The sequence below is a fragment of the Oenanthe melanoleuca genome, chromosome 14, assembly GCF_029582105.1.
Source record: "Oenanthe melanoleuca isolate GR-GAL-2019-014 chromosome 14, OMel1.0, whole genome shotgun sequence".
Lineage (NCBI taxonomy): Eukaryota > Metazoa > Chordata > Aves > Passeriformes > Muscicapidae > Oenanthe > Oenanthe melanoleuca.
The window spans coordinates 5,546,693-5,563,886 of NC_079348.1; the positions used below are offsets into that span (position 1 = coordinate 5,546,693).

The window sequence follows — 17,194 nt, forward strand, 5'->3', positions numbered from 1 at the left end:
CTGTGCAGGATGGTGTAATGCATCTTGGCAGAGAACTCCTTGAAGCTGAGTTGCTTCAGGATTTATGTGGTGAGAAAAAAGATTTGAAAGGCCTGTCATTCATGTTCACAGGTGATCATTTTCTGTCTGGATAGCAAAGTTAGGCAATCCTTTAGGAAAACAGGGATCTGTTTGCTGACAACTGTAGGTCAAATGAAACCTGACATCCAGTCAGAAGTGTTGTGTCCTGGCCTGGAGACACCTGCACCTGTGTTTCTTGATGATTTTAAAATTGGGCTGCAACTGCAGGGGCTGATTGGAGCAAAGCTTTGTGGTTTCCATATCTGCAGCTCCATGGTCCCAAACATTGATTAATTCCATGCTCTTGCTGGGCATTCCTGGGATCACTACGGGCTCAGCAGTTCTTCTCTGGTGCTTTGACTACTGGGTACTGCAGAGTGGATTTGGAAATTTTCCTTCCTGGGACTGCAGAATTGCAAATGGGGTTGTAGCTGACCTACTGGCAGGGTTTGGGCTTTTTTTGTCATAGCTGGAGGGGAATGAGAGGCTGGACTATACCGAAGAGGAAACAAAACATGAAATTGCAGACAAGAAATTGCCAACTGATGTCAGTGGAGCTGGAGGATACTTGGGCAGGCATCCAATGACAGAAGCACAGTGAATATAAAGTGAACAAAACCTCCTTTTTCCAGTACATCGATTGAGGACAGAACAGCATTTGGATCAAAAATCAGTCAGGTTGTCTTCCTTGAAGATCAAAATTGAGGGAGGATGGCATATTCTTGACAGTCATTCCATTTTATGCTCTTTCATTGCACACTAGGGAGCTGAAATTTTTAAGAGCTCTTGAGCTACATCATAAAAACCCTTTAAAAAGTTTCACACACTTGTATTCATTTTACAGAAGACAGTTGCCATTATGTTGGACATTTTTAGAGTTGTTTTGAGGGAATTTATGCAAGCAGTGGCTCATGATTCTGTCCTTGCTGTGACCTTGAATAGGGAAAAGGCTCATTCCAGGTGAGGGGATTGCTGGTGGTGTTGCTGCACAAACCAGGGCAGGTAAACACCTCACAGGTATCTTTGAGAGAAAACAGCAATGCTGTTAGATCTCCACACACTTGGGATGATGACTGGGTGAAATAATTGACATGATGGTAGCCAGAGTGTTTCTTCCCACCTTGTGTCCTCCTCTCACTTAGCCCTGGCTCAGGGACATATTTCTCCATCCCTAACCCTGCCACATTAATCTGATCCCAGTTAAGTGGTGTTCACCTATTAACAACTTTCCTTTTCTGATTTTCCAGAGCCAGGAGCTGTGGGACACCTGAGTTTCACTGAGATTCTGGACACCTCACTCAAAGTCAGCTGGCAAGAACCTGTAGAGAAAAATGGCATCATCACAGGTATCAGCTGCTATCTCTGATTTTTTTTTTTTTTTATTCAGTGTATGTGGGGTGGAATGTGTTGTTGCAGTGAAAAACTGTGTAATGGAGCATTTTGGGAGAATCTGGGCTATTGCTGCTTTCCTGGCCCCTCCTCTGGGTAATTGAGATGTCACCAGGGAGTGTTACACAAAGTACAGCTCCAATTACAGGCAGCTCATGATTGTGGTTACTGGAACAGCAGTTTGTGCTAGAAATCAGCTCCCCACAGGGTGTCTGCTCTTGTTAAATCCTCTGTGACCTCCACCTGCTTTAGTGAATTTTTTGGAAATTTGTGAGACCATGCTTGGCCTTTGCCCCAAGCGTGGGGGGTCCCTACATGGAGTTCACAGCTGCAAAGGCTGGATTGGCGTGGCTGAGGTTTGCAATCAAGGCCAAGCCTGAAATCAGCAGAATCCTTCCTCAAGATCAAGTGGTCTGGCTGTGGACTGTGTGACAGAATTTGCATGTCATTACTTAATCTGTTATAAACCTTCACAAGGGTTCAGAACTCTCTTGTTTCCCTTTGATGAGTCTGCCATTTGACAAGCTATTTATCTATTTACTGTATGCCAGTGTGGATGCAACAGCAGCAACTTCATTATTTTTCATAAAGGAAGGTATAAACACTTGAGGAGACCTCTAGTTCTTATCAACAGAGGCAATATTGTTTTCAGATGGAAAACTATTACAGCTGCAAGGGATGGACATTCCATTTAACAAAAGTTTTGAAGCACAAAAACCTCCCAGATTTTAAAGTACTGGAGATAGTTGGGAAGGAAGAAAATAATTTCATGTGGATCAAAATATTTTGGTTTTGGAGTGTCAAAGTGTTTAGCTTTTTTTTTTTTAATTGTGTTACCATTTTTTTAAAAATGCATTTAAGAATTTAAGAAAAACAGATTTTCTGACCCTTGACCATAGAAATGTTGTATCAGTCTAATATCCTGAAACATTTTAACTTTGAAAGGTGTAATTATTTTGATAGGGTTTCACTTGTCAGTGTTTTCCTCTGTGTCTGTGACATGCACCATTTGTAGCTGTGTGCTCTGAGCTGTTTGTGGAGTCCTCATGCAGATCATCTCCTGCCTCTCCACCTCTGAAACCTGTCTGAAATATGCACTGATTTAAGTGGTTTGAGAATAGAAACTAATGACTCCTGAAAGCAGAGCAGTATTGATTCAGTGAGGATGGCCAAAGCCTTTCAAGCCCGAGTGCTTAAATTTAGGTACCTCCATCCAGGATGATGTAATACTGATCCTGACTAAGCAGCAGGGAGCAGCTCTGTGCTTGGTGTTGCAGAATTAGTTTGCTAAAAACAAGCTGCCCCCTCCCAGAATGGGTTGAAACTGGATGGAGCCAAATGATGGACTGTGTTCTATTTGGGGTAAATTGTTTCAGAAGGAATTAACTGAAGATGTTCTCTTATTCAGGACAAAACACCAGTGTTAAAATGTCCTGCAGAGAGTCTGTAAGGAAAAAGAAACCTCCTTAATGATGCAAATTGCATTTGGGATAGAAGAACAGCAAAATTGTTCGTGCCCTGAGCACCTCAAAGGTTTATAGAGGGCTGCTTGGAGATCTGAGTGCTCAGGGAGGCAATTATTCATCATTTCTGCTCATTGATGTCTTTACTGGACCTTCTTGTTCCCTGCACGGGTGCTGGGAGGAGGGAAGCATGGAGGGGGTGCCCAGCAGCCAGCATACTCTGGGAAATTGCCCATTACTCTTGCTGTAAATCTCAGTATCTTCCTCATTCCCTCAGCAAACATTGATTTATGAGGATCTGGATGTGGACGAACAGTTTGTGATTGGGTGTAGTGCTCTCGTGTAGAGAATTTACTCCACATCAACAGAAAATTGTTTCTGAAACTCCTCTGGTCATTAGTTCCTGTTAGGCAGTGTTTTGTGGAGTGGCAAAGCGTGGGGAAGGATCTGTGACACCTTCCCTGTCCTCGCTCACACCGAGAGGTTTTCCAGGGAAACCCTCTGGAAAATCTGGCTGTGCTTCTGGCAGGGATCACATCTGTGGCAGGGGAGTGTGCTCTCACCAGCCACATGGCCCAGAGCTCTGCCCATCTGCCACTCACTGTGCCTCAAGTGCTACTTGGGGCTGCACTGCTTGTTCTTCTGTTCCTTCTGCACTTTTTTTTTTCCATCTGTTTTTGTTATGCCTGATTGCGTTTGACTTTGTGTCTGCTCACTGTGTATGTACAGATTTTTTGTGCTCATCTTTTGTATGACTGGAATTTAACTGTGCATTGGGGACTGAAATCCCCGACAGTAAATACTGCCTCTTTGCCTCTACTTCAATTTACTCGGGAACTCAGGGTATTTTTCTTGGTGAACTTTTTTTTTAAATTTTTTTTAGAAAATAAATACATAGGGACTATGTGCTTAATGGGCAGGAAAGCTGGATCTCATCCTGTGGTCACAAGGGAGAGGAGATAAAATGTTCAAAGAATAATCACCAACATTTGATGTATAACCTAAGCTTATCCAGATGGGAGAGGAGATATCTCAATCATTGAAGATTGCCTGGTGCATGCTGAGTGACATTTTCTATTGTCTGTAAGCAACAAATGGATAGAGGGAGCATTAAAAGTCCCCTGCTTATCTTCCTCTGGTTATTTATTGTCTGGAACAGGCTGCACCCACAGCTATTGAAAGAAAACTGTGTTTGTGATGGTCCTTCTGTGTGCAGCTCCTTCGTGCCTCTTCACTGAGCATCAAATGCAGGGGACAGTCAGCCCCCACCTTTCTGCTCATCCTCGGTTAATTCAGGCAACAGAGTCCTTAAACTTTGTCAAAATCTCCCTACAGATTACAATCCTGTCTGTGCTACATCAGCTCTGCTCTGTCAAATGATTCTTAAGCCTATTCAGAGAGCATCAAAACACCACAGTGTTTCCAAGACACTGGTAAATTAGTGAGTTAATTAATTCCCACTCAGACACTTGTTTAGAACCAGGTCCAGATGAGCATTCAGGAGTTTTTCCCCTTCCCCTCTGCAGTGCAAAGTCAGAGGAGCATTTGTGGCGTAGCTGGAATTGTTGAAGCATCACCTTCCTTTATCACTGCCCCCTCACCTGAAACTAATTAGTGACTGTGTGAGCACACTGAGCCCATTTTCATGCAAAACCAGGTTAAGATGAATCCCTGTCAGTGGTGGTAGCTTGAAAGAGAGGACAGAGAAAGTCTCACACCTCTCAGACTCTTGCAGAAATGTTTGTCTCACCATGCTTTTGGCTCGTGAGATGATGCTTTCTTGCTGATTAATACCATGAGGAATTTTGCTACATCAATTCATATATGTTAATCAGCTTATCATGTCTTTTTATTTTTAAAAATTTGGAAAAAAAAAAAACAACATTCAAGCCCTCCAACTGGTCTGAATTCCTCATCTTAGATGATGGGAACAGGAACCCAGTAGGGAGTTTCTCTAGCCAGTTTGCCTTGTGCATGGTTCACTCAGTGGGATTCCTTTCTGTTAGTCCTTTTCACTCACTTCAATTTCACAGGCATTCAAGAGCTATGTGTATTTTTTTTTTTTTACACTCTGAGTCAAATCACAAAGAAAGCAGCAATCAAGCAAACTTTTCAGACATGCTCTCCAGGGACTGGCACAGTGAGGTTCACATGGGTTCAAATGAGAATAAAGTGGGACTGGGCAGGAGGAGGACAAGCAGATTTGGAGGTAAAATTGAGCAAATCAGACAGTGGAAAGTTTCAAAAGTTCTTGGAAGGCAAGTGGTTATCAAAGAGATAAAAAGGAAAGCCTGGTTGTGATAGAAGAATAATATGGAGGTCAGAGCAGGTGCAGCTTTGGACAATGCATTGGCTCCAAGATGGTTTTGAAAGAAAGGATAATGATTCACCCTGCTGAAGGATTTCTGCAAGGAACAAGCGGTGGGGAGTAGAGGTTTTGCAGTTCCTAGAAGATTCCCACAATGTTCCTGCCTGATTGTTATTGTCAGATTTCTAAGTATTTCTAGACAGGCAGCACTGAAGGTTGCTCCAGTCTGTAAAGCAAGAAAGCCCTACTAAGCACATAGAGATTTTTAATTAGATATTCTAGTAGATTTTATATTTTATAAGTGTTTCTTGCTGTTTGCTTGGTAGAGTTCACAGAATGAAAGTTCACCTTTCTGTCAGGTTATTTCCAGGTTTCCAGGCCACTTCATACCAAGCATAGAAAAAAAAGACAGTTGAGACCTCATGTCCACCTGACGGGGAGATAATGCTCTGTGGGACACCTGCATTGATTGTTAATTGGAAATAACAGTATTTTTAAAGTATTTGGGTATTTTAGGCAGTGTTTACTTCAAGGAGGGCTTTTTTCTATTTATGAAAAGTGATCAGAAGGAATGGCATAATTGTCCTACAACAGCAATTCAACCTAAACAACTTTGTATTTGCCCTCACTGTTGAAAGGGAAGCATCTTGCTAAGTGCTGTCATTCTCAATTTGACATTGATGGCAAACCTTTGTCATTAAACTCAAAAAGGAGCACGAACCACCGTGCTGGACACAAGCAGTGGTACCTCCTTACAATCAATTACCCAATCAAATGGTATTGGGACCTCAGTCATTTATCCCTCAGTCAACCATTCCATGGTCCTGGCTCAATACCCTCAGGTGCAAGGTTTGTATTAACCTCCTCAAAACTGATACACCTTTTAAAATAATTTTTGTTATGAAAGCATTCCTAGTGAAATTATTAGGGCTTTTTTTCAACAAAGACAAGATCTTTTGATTATAGGCAAGACCAGCAATAAAATTTTTGGACTTTCAGTCCTTCCAGCTGTTGTTTCAGTAAATTGTAATGAAGAGCTAGTTATTTTAGCTCTTGCATTCAATGTTTCTATGGTAATTTCACCAAAAACACCTCTAGCTATTGCATTTCTTTTAGCCATGAATACACCCAAGCAAAACAACTTTCCAAAGAACTCGGGTATGTCTGTGCCATTTGGAACCTCGGGTCCTGAGCTCTTTGGGGTGCAATGTTTAGACCAGAATCCCAGCCAGTGTTCCAGCACTGCCCACAAGCACAGGCAGCAGTTTCTCTGGGTTGCTGGAGAGCCTGTGCAGCCCCGCTGAGGTGTGGGTGTTGTTTTGCAGGGTACCAGCTCTCGTGGGAGGTGTACGGCAGGAACGAGTCGCGCCTGGCCCGCAGCCTGCCCAACAGCACGCTGGAGTTCAAGATCACGGGGCTGTCCTCCCTCACCACCTACACCATCGAGGTGGCGGCTGCCACCGCCCGCGGCAGCGGCTCCGTCACCTCCTCCACCATCTCCTCTGGAGTGCCCCCAGGTTGGTCAGCCTGCAGTGCTGGGAAGGATTTGACAAAAAAAAAGGTTTCGCAGATACGTATGTATAAAAGAAAGATTTTTGGATGTGGAATTTGAAGGGGGAAGAGAAATGATAGCGAGGTTTGATATAAAAGAAAAATATTGTTGAGCCAGTTTGACTGGGTAACTAAGCAGGCAAAGAGCAAGTAAGTTAGAAGGGGCTTTTATGACTCTGAGCAAACCACCTCAAACAAAAGATGTTCCTACCAAGCAAAGCAATTTTCACAAACAAAGAAACCAATGCTGCAAGTCGAAAAAAGATTTCAGAATTTTTTCCACTGAAAAAAAACTGGAAAACAACTTCTAGCTTAAACTGTACCATACTAACTTTTGGTAATTAAAAAATAGTAACGTAAGTATGATGTTAGTAGTTAGAATAAGCTATAAGTAATAGTAAAAGTGTAAAATTAGTTGTTATGTAACAAAATGTACAGCAGAGAAGAAAATATAATGCTTTGTAACATAAATAGAGCAGAGCTGCAGGACACATGGCTTGCCTATAGCCAGCAGCTCTAGGCTCACCCACGACCCATAATTACTGTAACCTCATCTATGCAATGAACAGCATCTTAAGAGCCCTCTGAAGTCTCCATCTCTCCATCCAGCTCTTAAACTGCAGGAAGCAAAACAAAACAAATTCTGCTGGTTCTTCGTGTTTCTGTGTTCCAAAGGTCACAGGTTACTTCGGTTCAGCAGTAATAAAAATTATTTTATTTGTGAAGCACTGGGGTTCTTTGCCACCTAATTTGGATTTAATTTTTGGAACGGACTGAAATGTTAACGTGAAGACAGTTGCAGTTTGAAATTTCCAAGAAGTTGAGGATTTTTAATACAAATGAAAAAAAAAAAAGAAAAGAAAGTTGTAGGTATGACAATGGAATGGACAAAGTAATAAAGTGGATACAATACAGAATCTCTTGACATTTACAAAGTGACATCAAAATGAAGCTTGAATCAATTCAAAGGGTTGCTTTGGGGGAAAAAGCAGAGTTTGGGTGATATTAAAAGGAAAAGGATTTTCCATGTGGAAGTAATATAGCTTATGTCAACTATGAGTGTTTCACTTGTATAGTGAAACTAAAATCTTATTTACAAGAATTTGCAGTTGTGGCCTGAAAAAATATTTGGGAATAGGCAGTGCTGTGCCACATTGTCTGAGTTAACATTTGGGCACCTGTGCATTTACTCTTCTTGTATTTTGTTTTTAAAATTTTACACTCTGCCCCATCCAGTGTAAAAAGCAAACTAAACAGCCAATTCATACCTCAAATAAACAGTTTCAGTTAATATAAAGGTTACAGAAATAGAATTTTCCAAAGTGGAGCAGTTATAGCTCATCACTGAGGGAATCCAATCCAATTTTTCCCTTCTCCAGTATTATTTAACTTTTCTGTGTGTCCTAAAGTATGTTTGCCCTTCTTTTCCCTAATCATAGGTAATTGTGACAAGCTGCAGACTGGATCAATGCCATGATATCTGATGGCAGGATGCCTGCCAGATAGCAGCATTATCCCACTTGGGCAGGGTTAGTTTATCGATCGTGGTTCCCACAAATGTGAAGTAAAAACCAAGAAATCTGGGTATTTGTGGATACCTGAAGTATATGCCAAAACCCTGCCCATTTTTGGCCTGTTGCAGTTGCACAGAGTGCAGCATTATCATAAAATTACAGAATGGTTTGGGTTGGAAGGGACCTGAAAGATAATTTAGTTCCATCCCCCTGCCATGGGCAGGGACACTTTCCACTATATAATTAATATATGTAAATATATAATTATAATAGTTATTTCCATTTGTTGTACATGCAGGTAACTATTGAGAATGTATTCTGAACACTGTATTTAATCTCTTTCCTGGACTTGCTTTTGTTGTTAATTCAAATGATATTAAAAATCTAAATGTCATGTAGTCTTGACTGATGGGAGGCAAGGATCTGACTGGGGCTTCAGATTTTTTCCTCATAGGAGGTCACCTTCTTTATTTGCTAAAGGAATTGAAAAAAAAAAATCATCTACATTAATCAGGCTTTAGAAATGCCCTGGAAAACCCAGATATTATAGGCTAATATTAAATGCACTACCCAAAACGTGGAGGTTTTTCCAGTTGTAGTTGTATGTCCTCTAAGCAGTAAATGAAAATTATTGTAATTCAGTTCTGGGGAAACAGAAGTGCAGTGGAATTAGGTGACTTGGCAGACCTGGAGCTGGGAAGTGCCTTCCCCCCAGGACCACCAGGGTTTGTTCATGGGCAAGCTTCTCAAAAATAGTACCTGTAATTCTGTAAGTGGGCTCTTTCTTTTCTCATTTGATCTATAAAAACGTGGTGCATGCTAGAGAGCAGAAATAGTAACGCTGTGGGTAAAACTGCTAAAAAGAGAAGAAAAATAACCACAACTGGGGCAAATAGAGCCCTTTTTCCTGCGTTTTTTTATGTTGGAAACTGAATGTCAGTTTGTGTTACTGGCTCCTAGACAAAATGTTTCTGCCTCTCATTTACTTTTCTGTTTTCTCCAGAGCTTCCAGGGGCTCCAACCAACCTGGTGATTTCCAACATTAGCCCTCGCTCTGCCACGCTTCAGTTCCGCCCGGGGTACGACGGCAAAACCTCCATCTCCAAGTGGGTAGTGGAAGGGCAGGTATGTCCCTGACAAAATTACCTTAATGGAGTTTCTGCAGGGTTAAAAAGAGCCTAATTAACGAATTCCCTTTGGGATTTTGGTTTTTGGTAAACTTTGGAGCAGAGCTCCTCTATAAATGGCTTGGAGTAGCTGTCCTGGGGGTTCTGGGAAGGTTGGGATGCAGGGGAATTTGAGAGGCCCAGTTCAGAAATGTGTGTCAGCCAGAGAGAAAAGGGTCAGATGAATTCTAGGACTTCTGTTCAAAAGAATAACAGAAAAATGTGATACATATGCATATATATATGTATGTGAGAATGCTTATCCTTCACATGCTTATAATTCACATGGGGTTTTGTTCATGTTCAGAAGAACACCAGGTGCACCATAAACAGCACACACAGCAGAGCTTTAGTCCATCCATCTATTTCAAAAAGGATTTGAAACTTGTGTTTATGTTCTGTGAGGTGTCTTTTCAAAAGTTTGGAATTATTATCTCATAGATTCAAAAGTATAGGAAGAATTGCACTGAACAGTGAGGATACCATTATTCATGAGATTGAGTGTATTTTTCTATCTTGTAATGGAATATACCAAGGTTTTCTATCCAGACTTCTAGATATGAATAGGATCAATTCTGTTCTCCATCAGCTTTGAACAATATCCCTCTTTCTGCTGTCATTATGCCTTGGAGGAGTTTATATATATATTTATATGTATTCCTCATTTGTTCTCCCAACAGATGAGCTTTGCTTCTCCCTTTCCACCCACGGGTCTTTATAAATACTATAATCTGTTTTTAAGACCAAATGTTGGACTTCTTAAATCACCATCACCACTTAGACATGTTGATACAATCACTTCACTTGGTAATGAGATTGTTGTGAACAAGTTGGTACATATTGTGCCATTTATATACATATTATGGCATATTACAGAATTAAACACCAAAATCCAATAATATGGTGGCTTAGCACATTCTGAGGAGCATTTTCCTGCTGGAACACCATATTGATATTGCTAGGAATTTGTTAATTCAGTGAGTTGCAGAATGCTGCTGAAGTGAAGCAAATTTGAATGCTTTAAAACTGCAGTGATAATTACCATGAAGTTCTTCTGCATCCTTGAAGAGCCCTGGGTACAAACAGTGGTTTGAACAGTCCTTGGTGTGCAGGGAGGGTCTGTCTAGTTCACAAACCCTCACCAACTTCTCGTGCATTCCTAGAAAAGTCCAGGGATTTTTGGTTCTGATAGATCCAAGAATTATTTGTTCCTTTTGGGGAAGGAGCACAGCCAAGTCCTTGCAGAATCTGAGCAGTCCTTTTAACCACAGCAACCCTACAAGTTTCTGCTTCACCACACCTCACTGCTCAGCTTCAGCACAAGAAGAAATGTTGCTCCTAGTGGATTTCAGGAAAAAATAAAACCTCTTGCTCACCTGATTAATGGAAATCAGTTCAGGTATGCAGTGAAATTGGTGAGTCCTCAAGGATACAGCAAATCCTGTTTCCAGGATGACAGCTGCGTATAATCCTTTGTTCACAGCCCCTTTCTGCCAGCACTCCTCTCAAACTCTTTCTCTCTAAAGTGCAATTTCACAGCACTTTCAGCCAATCTAAAGCAGAGCTTTCCTTGTCCTGCTCCTGTTCCCTCTCCCCATCCCACTTACCAAGCTTTTCCTCCTCCTGCCTTCTATGTGTGCTGACACAGGATCAGACCTGGAGCTGCTGCGAGCTTTGATCCAGCCAAGAACAAATGAGTTTCAGACAGATCAACTCTGCACAGGCTGTGTGTGATCAGAACAGCATTGTGAGGGGAGGGGGTGTGAACATGGCACTGGGAGCAGAGAGAAGGGCAGGAATGCCTCTGTCTCCACTTGGATCTAAACTGCCTTGGACCTGCCCACCTTTCAAAGAGCTTCTGTGAAATTGTTTTTTGCTGCCAGTGCCACCCCAGTCTCCATTTCTGCCTTTGATGTGGTTTGTTCTCAGATGGGATTTGTCCATGCTGGGGTGCAGGCTGATGTTACAACATCTGTATTTCAGCATGGACAACCATAATTGCTCCTTAGGACTGTGTTGGATTGAAGGGCTGTGGTTGTACAATACTGAAATGGAGGGAGGGTTTTTGTCCTTCTGGATCTTTCACTCACTGACCCATGTATAGTTTTTAATAGCAGTGTTAAGTGTTTCATGCCTTGGCATTAAATTAAAAGCCACTTAAGGGGTGGTTTTGCACACTATGATTTTAAAGCTGATGGTATTGCCAAGGGACAGGATGACATTCAGCTATAAAACACTAATCTGTAATTTGGGTGCTTCATCTGTGTCCCTCCCCCTCTGCAAGCTGGGCAACACCTTTGCTTTGGGCATCCCTGATAATTCTGACTCTTCCATCTCTACTGGGAATTTACCTTTCACTCTCCGTGTCTCAGTCCTTACAGACAAAATTCAGCTGTTTTGTATTCACAAACACAACCAACCTGCCACCAACGTGTTTTTCTTCTTTGTTCCTTTATTTGGCAGAAAGCTTCCTTGGTGAGGGCAGGTCTAGAAAATGTTCCAAGTGCTCCAGTTTGGCTGAGAGCCATTTTTGAAGTCTGATACTTCATGAACAATTTGGATGAGAAACACAGCTGGGAATTCCAGCTGACGTGAAATTTTGTGCATCTGGCCTTGGTTTCTGCTTTTTGTGCCTGGGTGTAAATTCATGGGAGCCACTGTGGAACTAATTCTCAATTATGTCAATGAACATGAGAAGAGATCAAATCTTTAAGAGTTCAGTGTTGGTAGATAGTGAAATATAAAGCGTTAAAAATCCCATTTCTATGTTTCTAGTGAAGGTACATTGTGTACTTTTGAAGGGATTTTTTAAAAATTACTAGATTGTTTCTTTTCCATTATTTTATCTAGACTCAGGACTGGAGGAAACTGGATTTCCAAACAGAGAACTACAAAAATGTACCAGTGCTGTTTAAAAAAAGTGCTTCTTTTCTTTTTTCTATTACATGGAGTATAATCTAAAGGGAAGAGGCTCAAATGTAATATAAAGGTTCCACTGACACTTGTTCAGAGGGACCAGCAGTCCCCCTGCCTTGTGGCATTGACACTCACAGATAACTTGTTCCTCCACAAAGAATTTCAGTAAATCCTTCCAGCCATCCTGTTCTTTCAGTTGCAGTTAGAGCATATATTGCAGCCTCTCTTTTTTTGGCAATTTTCAGCCAAGAATGACTACAAATCCCTGCTGGTGTTCATGTAGTTTCATGTTTGCACTCTCTGGCAGTTGCCATCCAGTTTCTTGTTTTTCTTGTGTTGGATTTTTCCTGGGGTTTTGTCAGGAAAAATGTGTATAACTTGATAATGGAATGGGCCTTGAGGATCACCCATTTTCAACCCATCCTGCCTGTGCCTCAATGGGTGCTCAGTCCACACCATCGAGCTGACTACAGAATCTGGGATAACTTCTGCCTAGTCAGGTGTGTTTTTCTGGTGATTAACATTATTTGCAGAGAGCACAAGACCTGCAGAATGGCTGAAAGCTGTTTCTGAAGAGGTATCACATTTCTTGGAGCCATGAGTGTTTGGGCTATTATGGAGAGTTTTTGCTTAAAGCCTTTCTGCTGTTTTTAGAGAGATTTTTGGATGAATGTCATGGTGAGCAGGAGCAGAGTTTCAAAGTGGTAAAACCTTTAAAGTATTATCTCTGTGATGCCTTCTAAAGCTGTGAGTTGGGAAAGGAGTTGCAACTTCACCCATGAATTTGTATATTTTTGTGGGTGAAGTCAGTGACCCAGAGAGAATTCATCCTTTGCACCAGGTGATGCTCTGGGTGTCGTTTTCCCTTCAGAGCTGGTAAATAAAGTGTCTGAAACTCTGACAGTTTTATGCCCTTGACAATCTCTAAATCAAAAATGGCTGAATCGATGTAAGGATTTAGTGAGAAAAAAAATTGCACCCGGGCTGACATCCCCTGAACCGAATTTCTCCCAGAGCGATTTCAAATGTGTGAGTTATGGACCTCTAAAACGAAAACTCTGACACATCTTGAACTATAGCAGGACAGGGTCCCTCTGTAATGTACAGAAACACTGTGTTTTCCTTTCCTGCAGTTAGGACTTCCTGACTGAAGTTTTGGAGGTATTGCTGTGCTATGCACATTATTTTTACATGTTTTACATGTTTTTACATTATTTATATGTTTTGCATATTTTTACATGATTTTACATTATTTTAATTTTTTGTGTTTTCTTTTTAAAGTTAATTTTGCAACTTTTCTCATGCAGTGCATTCCATCAGAAAACATTCAGTTATTTTATAAAATATGTAACATTTTCCTTTTAAGAAACAGAGAAACTAATGCATGGGGAAGTAAGAGGTTCTGATATCACTCCCAATATTGTTTTACAGTGTCTCATTTCTGCAATAATAAAGGAATATGCCCTTTTATTGCATGTATTGCCTTGGGAGCAGCTGAGGGATGGCAATGAATATGTGCTGAGCAGTGATGGCTGGTGGTTATTGAGCATTCTGTGAAGTGTCTCAGGGGACAGAGGTGTTTTCATTGTGGCAGTCTGTGGCACAGGGGACTGGGGAGGTGCACAGTGTGTTCCTCAAGGAGTTTTTATGCTGATGGTAACAGAAAAGTAGTTGGTGCCTCATCTGCCTCCCAAAACAAAGCACCCACGAGCGTGTGATCTGTCAACAAACACCATCCTGCTCTGAAGTGTGCACACACTGTTATCCAAGAAAACAGCTACAAGAAAGAAGCCTTTAACTTCACTTGATGTTCTGCAGAGCAGCTCAGAGTGGGCTCTCCTGCCCCTCAAAGGACTCTTTTATCCCAACACTGCCCGTGGTTCTTTCTGCCCCGTGGGAATCCCTTTGTACTCTGATTCTTGAAACTGATACGTTTCCTCTGATCTGACATCAGAGTGTTTCAGCAAAAATAATTTCCTTCTCCTTCCACAGCCTGAAACTTGGAATCTGCTATAGATTTTGGGGGTAGTTAAAAATATAAAGTCTATCACTGAAGGTTTTCTTCTAAGGCTCGCTTCTGAGAATACATACATATATATAAAATAAATAAATGAAACTTCTTCTGAGCAACATGGAGCTACTACAAGATCCTTAATATTTCCACCTTTGCAGCCCACCAGAAAATGTTTCACTGAGTCAATGTCAGCCCTGCTGGGCCATGTGGTCCTTAATGTGTATTAATGGCCTGCCTGCTCTGCACAGCAATTGCAACCTGTGGGCCTTTTTTTTTTCCTTATTTGGTTAGGCAATAAATATTTTTAAAAGCTCTTACTGTTTTTAAAATACAAAAAAGACAACTTAGTCACCACTGGAAATTATTTGCAGCCTCCAGAGCATTGTGGATTGTTGCTATATAATTACTGCAGCACTTGGAGGTGATGCTGTTAAGTGCAAGATTTGCAAAAATAAGCATTTACTATAGACTTCCTACAGTATTAATAGAAAATTCATTTGATAAAAAGTGTTCTCTGTTTCCTCAACTGAAATCAACCCTCTCATCCTTTCTTTGTTTGTGTAGGGCTTTTTTTAAATTTTTAAATCTCTTTATCAACTCTGCTCTCCAGGTTCAGTTTAGGGATGTTCTGTTTTACTGTTTCCCTTCAGCTTCCACATCCATGGCCTTCACTACAATTTATGGAGCTTGGTTAGGACTGGGAATTTTTAAAGGTCCATAATTTTCACTACCATCTATTTTATATATTGTTTAGTGTGTGGCAGTGATCTTAATCCCCAAAAAGTCTGAAGGCCCCATCAAGACCTGTTCAGCCACATCCTCCATGGAGTCAGTGTTCTGCTGGGAAGATCAGAGAGGCTTCTTTCCACAGTGCAATGCAGAACTTATTTCTCTGGCCTAATTTTCTTTGTGTCATTTCTTCATGCACAAACATAAATATGCAGCACATCAAGTCCTGGGTGAGTGAAGAACTAAAACATCTATAAATAAATCAGGCTGCTTCTCCTGAAGGGAAAAAAAAAAAAAAAAAAAAAAAAAAGAAAGAGTGAATGAAACCTAATTTTCTATTTGAAGTACCCATGGTATGTGAGATACTTGGGGCTGTGGTGCCTGTTGAGTGTTTGACAGTGTCTGTGGCTGTAACTCATACACAGAACTTGCAAGGGATCTTTTTAAAAAAGATTAAAGGAAATAGCTCTTTACACAGTGGGTTGTGGGCTTCTGGAATGCATTGCCACAGCAGCCTGTGGGAGTAGATAGTGTCAGGAGGTTGAAAAGGGCTAAGGAGTCTTCGTGGATGTTAAATCTGTGAATTGACACTGGAGGGAAGAGGTGCCCAGGTGCCCCCTGCCACCCTTCAGCCCCTGGCTGTGGATACCAGGGTGAGGGAATTAGGCTAACCCACCCTTTGTGGAAGGGCTGGAACACCAGAGGAATATGCTCAGTGCTGGGGAATTATTCCAAGAGCCTTGGAATATTCCAGGGCCCTGAGCTCCCCTGGGTTTCAGCACCTGCAAATCTCCAAAGGGAAGCCCACCCACCCCTTCTCTTCTCCCCTTCTCCACACTCCTCCCCTGGCTCTCAGGCACAGCCCTGCCCATGCATGCTGCATCTTCCAGGTCAGGCTCTGGCCTCTCTCTCATTCTCTGTTGGCTTCCTTTTAAGTCCTGATTCATCTTCATTTAGTCTCCAGAAAGCTGCATAGGAAGCAATGCTCAATTCTCATCAGTGTTTAGTCCCTTCTAACACTGCTGTGGCTGAGGGCCCGTGTTGGGCAACATGTTGTGATTAATTAATACAAAGGGTTGCTCATGGAAAAGTCTGGTCTAAGTGCAGAGCAGCAGATGAGGTTAAAACTCTTTTGTTCTTTGACTTTGTTCTTGTTTCTCTGTCTTCATTTCCATGGCATTTTGCCTCCATTGAGACTTACTTAGTATGCATCAGCTCCTGCGAGTTATTATCAAGGCTATTTTTCATTCTCTTATATTACTACTTGATACTTTTGTATTGTGGCAGGAAGATTGAACAGGGTATTATTGCTCTCATGGTGTTTTTTCTGGAATGGATCTTATCACAGGATCCAGTGAAATCCCATCAGGTACAAGGAGACTTGGCTAACTTGGCTGGGTTTTCTCTTTAGTATAACTAGTCATATAAAAATTAGTATTAAGTGGAAAGTGTGTTTAACAGCATTTGTGCTTCCACTGCTGTGATGACACACATTGTGAAAGAAGTTATATATATTTATTTATATATATATTTACATATATATAAAAAATCTACTTTGTATTCCTTCTTACCTTTCCCTTGTACAGGTTGGTGTGCTGGGTGATGAAGAAGAATGGGTGACTCTTCATGAGGTGGAAAATGAACCTGATGCCCAGATGCTGGAGGTACCAAACCTCACTCCTTACACTTATTACAGGTAAGAACAGCAGGTAGTTATTTGCAACATGGGAAAAAAATGAGTAAATAGCAGCATGGAACAGCTTTCCTAATCAGAAACATCTGGCTGGGTTTTATAATCTGAACAAAAGGGGAAAGCTTTGCTGTCTTCATAGGTTATACTTAAAATTACTGATCTGATATTTGTAATTGTAATTCACATAAAATCCAGTTGATAACACCAAAAAGGAAATTCAGGTGCTCAGTGAGATGCTTTTACAAGTAGCTGCTATTCTGTGACTTCCCTCCCTGAAGAGAGCACCAGTGGAACGTCAGCCAGTGACAAATCAATCGTACTTAAACTGGTGCAAACCTGTAATCACATATTTGCATCAGCTTAAACATTGCTTTATTGATTTAACTTAATT

General features: G+C 41.3%; 1 protein-coding gene across 3 annotated transcripts in view; it reads left to right on the top strand.

Annotated features, from left to right (window-relative positions):
• The window catches only part of SDK1 (sidekick cell adhesion molecule 1), a 385,780-nt gene that overhangs the window by 283,518 nt on the left and 85,068 nt on the right, over nt 1–17,194 (top strand). For all 3 annotated transcript variants that reach the window (XM_056503413.1, XM_056503412.1, XM_056503414.1), the window contains 4 exons: nt 1,308–1,406; nt 6,546–6,737; nt 9,289–9,410; nt 16,697–16,806. In XM_056503413.1, the coding sequence (XP_056359388.1) occupies nt 1,308–1,406; nt 6,546–6,737; nt 9,289–9,410; nt 16,697–16,806 (523 nt within the window). The remainder of the gene's footprint in view (nt 1–1,307; nt 1,407–6,545; nt 6,738–9,288; nt 9,411–16,696; nt 16,807–17,194) is intronic.